The 3,303-nt window shown below is 60.4% G+C and overlaps 1 protein-coding gene across 1 annotated transcript; it reads right to left on the bottom strand.

The window, feature by feature from the left end:
* Window positions 1-201: 201 nt before the first annotated feature.
* Window positions 202-2,767, bottom strand: NGA_0471000 (helicase domain-containing protein; the record flags this gene model as incomplete). Its single annotated transcript, XM_005853708.1, is given in 4 exon segments — window positions 202-220; window positions 232-1,073; window positions 1,202-1,891; window positions 2,027-2,767. 4 exon segments carry the CDS (start codon window positions 2,765-2,767, stop codon window positions 202-204), a joined length of 2,292 nt encoding a protein of 763 aa, XP_005853770.1.
* Between the last annotated feature and the right edge of the window lie 536 nt (window positions 2,768-3,303).

The following is a 3,303-nucleotide window of genomic DNA, read 5'->3' as shown; positions in this document are numbered from 1 at the left end:
AGGGCAGGGGTTCCCTTCCCGTCCGATCCCCCCCCGATATCGTCCACCGTGTGACCATCCTCGTCGTTGGCCCCCGCCCTGACGGCTCGCGCGCTCTTATGACTTTGATTATCGCGACATTTTTCATCATCATTTGACCGTCCACCATCGCAGCCGCCGCCCCCCCCCTCCGCATTGCCCCGCCCTCCTGGCTGCCCTGCCCTACCCGCAGCACCGCGACCTCCACCATACATTTTGCGCGGCTCTCCCGCGCCAAAGCCTATATCGATAAGCTGCCGTCTCAATTCTTTTCGCAAGGCTTCAATCTGCTCCAAGGTGGCGATCGACAAAAAATTTTCCGTGCAGTAGTCTTTGCGCACACGATAAGGCTCATTCCGAAGCTCTGCCCACCCATTGTATGCTTCCAAAGCCGCAATGTGGTCTGACAGGGCCGATCCGTATTTGGCATGTGCCCTGTCCGCTTCTTGCTGCATACCAAATGGGTTCGAAAACGGACTTTTGTAGCTCAAGCAGGCTGCTATTGTCAAAATGGGCTCTAGACATCCCAAAATGGAGCCTATGATCAGCATTTTCCCGATACGCGCGTCGCACGGTAGGTTTGCCAAGTGGAAACCTAAAGGCATCAGGTAATAAGACACTTCCTTGGTGTCCAAATCTTTCTGCTTCCGTAATGCGTCGATTTCTCGGAGATTTTTGACGGCAGTCGAAATCGCCTCAGGAGGTGGGGGTTCGATGGCTCGTGCCAGAAAGTCGGCGGGACTGCCCAATTCCAGCGCCAAGATGGTCAGCGACAGCTCTTCCAAGGGGGTGCGCAGCATCTCTGGGAGAGTATACTTGGGCATTTGCGCCTCCATGAAGCTTTTACTGTACAGCCGAAAGCACGTTCCTTCCCGCACACGCCCCGCCCGGCCGGCTCGCTGGGAGGCAGCGGCTTGGGAGGTCCAAACACTCACAAGGGAGCTCATGTGTGTTTCTGCGTCGTACCGCATCTCCTTCACACGTCCGCTGTCGATCACACTGGAGATATCGTCGATGGTGATGGAGGTTTCCGCAATGTTGGTGGCAACCACGATCTGCGTGGACAAATGGGTAGGGAGACAGGCCCACAGTGAGAAAACTTCACTCTCCTCAAAACTTTGCACGGGGGGGAAGCAAAGAAGACACAGAAGGCAGCATTCCTGGACAAAAATCAGGACAATACCTTGGTCACACCCTTGGGCATCCGCCGGAAGACTGCTCGCTGCGCGTCGGAGGGGAGGGAGGAGTGCAGGGGGTAGGCCTGGACACGTTTGGGGTTCCCCAGGACCGCATGGGCCGCCATCAGCTTGCAAAGCTCGTTGATCTCCTGGAAGCCCGAGAAAAAGACCAAAACGGCACCGCCCACTTCGTTGTCGTCTGCCTCTCGGATCGTGACGAGGAGGGTCAGCAATTTGACGATGAGCTGGTAGTCGATCGGGTCCTCGGCTTTAGGAGAGATCAGCGGGGGACCTGCGACGCCATTCCCATTCTCATTTCCGATTCCTTTCAAACTCCCATTGCTCAATTGTCTGTGCTCCTTTCCAAGGCCGCGCCCGCCTCCATTCCCTCTCCCCCCCAGGCCTCTGCCACGTCCGCCCCCCCGACCTCCTCCCCCTCGTCCGTTGCCTCCCACACCGCCCTGGCTCATGCCAGGCACGGACTTGACCGAGGCCAGCTTGGCTTCGATATCCTCCAGGAAGACGTGCCGGACGGGAAACGTGCGTCCAGGCACGTGGACGGCCGGGCAGTTCCCAAAGTACTCCTGAAAGAGGTCTGCCTGCAGTGTAGCGCTCATCAGGATCAGCTTCAGTCCCTTCCGCCGCTCCAGCAGCTCTTGCATGATGATGAGAAGGAAGTCCGAATGGATGTCGCGCTAGATAGAGTACGTGGAGAGGAGAGAAAGGTAGCCGAGTCGTGAATGGCTTGCTCTGTCGCGTCGCTCGGCCCCTCCGAGCGTTCTTGGCAGCCGCCCCCACTGCGACCTGACAACTCCCCCTCCCCACCCTACCTCGTGCACTTCGTCAATCACCACGTGAGAGACGCCTTGTAGGTCGGGGTCCTCTTGCAGGCGCCGGAGGAGCAAGCCTGTGGTCACGAAGGTCAAGGCGGTGGAATCCGACACCCGTGCCTCCAGGCGAATCGAGTAGCCCACGTCCCGGCCCACCTCCACGCACCGCTCTGCCGCCACTCGCTCGCAAAGCGAGATGGCGCTGATGCGTCGAGGCTGGGTGACGAGAATATTGACCTGGCTACCCCGACCCCCTTCGATGTAATGGTCGAGCAAGAACTGCGGCACCTGCGTCGACTTCCCGCTGCCAGTAGCGCCGCTCAGCACTATCACCGTGTTCTCCTCCACCAACCGCACCACCTCCTCCCGCATTGACCAGATCGGCAGCCTTTCGCGCGCCCAGAGCATCTCTCTGTACCCTCTCGTCTCCATGACACGTTCCAGACGCTGCTTCAGCATGCGAGACAGGGCCTCGCTCTCGGCCGGGCTGCGCTCGTGCCGCTTCTTTCCCCCGGCTGCCCGCCTGATGGCTCGCACACGATACCCCTCCTTGATGTCTTCCAGCTTCTGCTGGTCTGCCGCAGCTGCCGCAGCCTTGCTTTGCTCCATTTCTTCCCTCCGCGCCGCCCTCTCGGCGGGCGTCAGAGGCAGTACCAGGCCCCCACCGCCGGGAAGGGGCACCCCGGCCGCCTCCGGGACCTTGGTGGTCACACATATCACCGTGTCCTGCTCCACGGCCATGGTGTCCGAGAGATACAGCCCCGTCTCCAGGACAAAGGCTGCCTTGGGTCTTTTGATGAAGAGGGTGTCACGGGCCGCCTCGAAAAGCGTGGTCAGGTTGGGGACGCGGCCTACCACCACCCGCTTCTGAGTGGTCTCTGGGTGGTGCCATGCGCATATGATTACTTGCACCCTGGACGACCGGCCCCGGGTGGCAAGGCGTTGCGCCTCTTTTTGTCGCACGGCCGCGGACTTCTTCGTCGCCGCGTTTACGAGATTATTCTCCAGGAAGACCCGCTTCTCCTCTTTGAGGAGCAGATTCAGGAGCTCGGCGCCGCCCATCCCGTCGTCCCCGTCCCCATCCGTCAAATGCAGCTGCTTTAAAAGCTCCAGCATCAACCGCTTATTCTCCGCGCCGATCACCACATGGTTCTTCTTCAGTCCCGCCCCGTCCCTGCCGCCACCCGCTCCGCCGCCTCCACCAGGATTCCTCCCACTGGCCCCGCCCCCGCCTCCGCTACTGCTCCCTCCGCGGCCTCTATCACTACTCACACGGC

The sequence above is a fragment of the Nannochloropsis gaditana genome (assembly GCF_000240725.1).
Source record: "Nannochloropsis gaditana CCMP526 unplaced genomic scaffold scaffold772, whole genome shotgun sequence".
Classification (NCBI taxonomy): domain Eukaryota; class Eustigmatophyceae; order Eustigmatales; family Monodopsidaceae; genus Microchloropsis; species Microchloropsis gaditana.
This window is presented reverse-complemented; position numbering and strand designations above follow the sequence as displayed.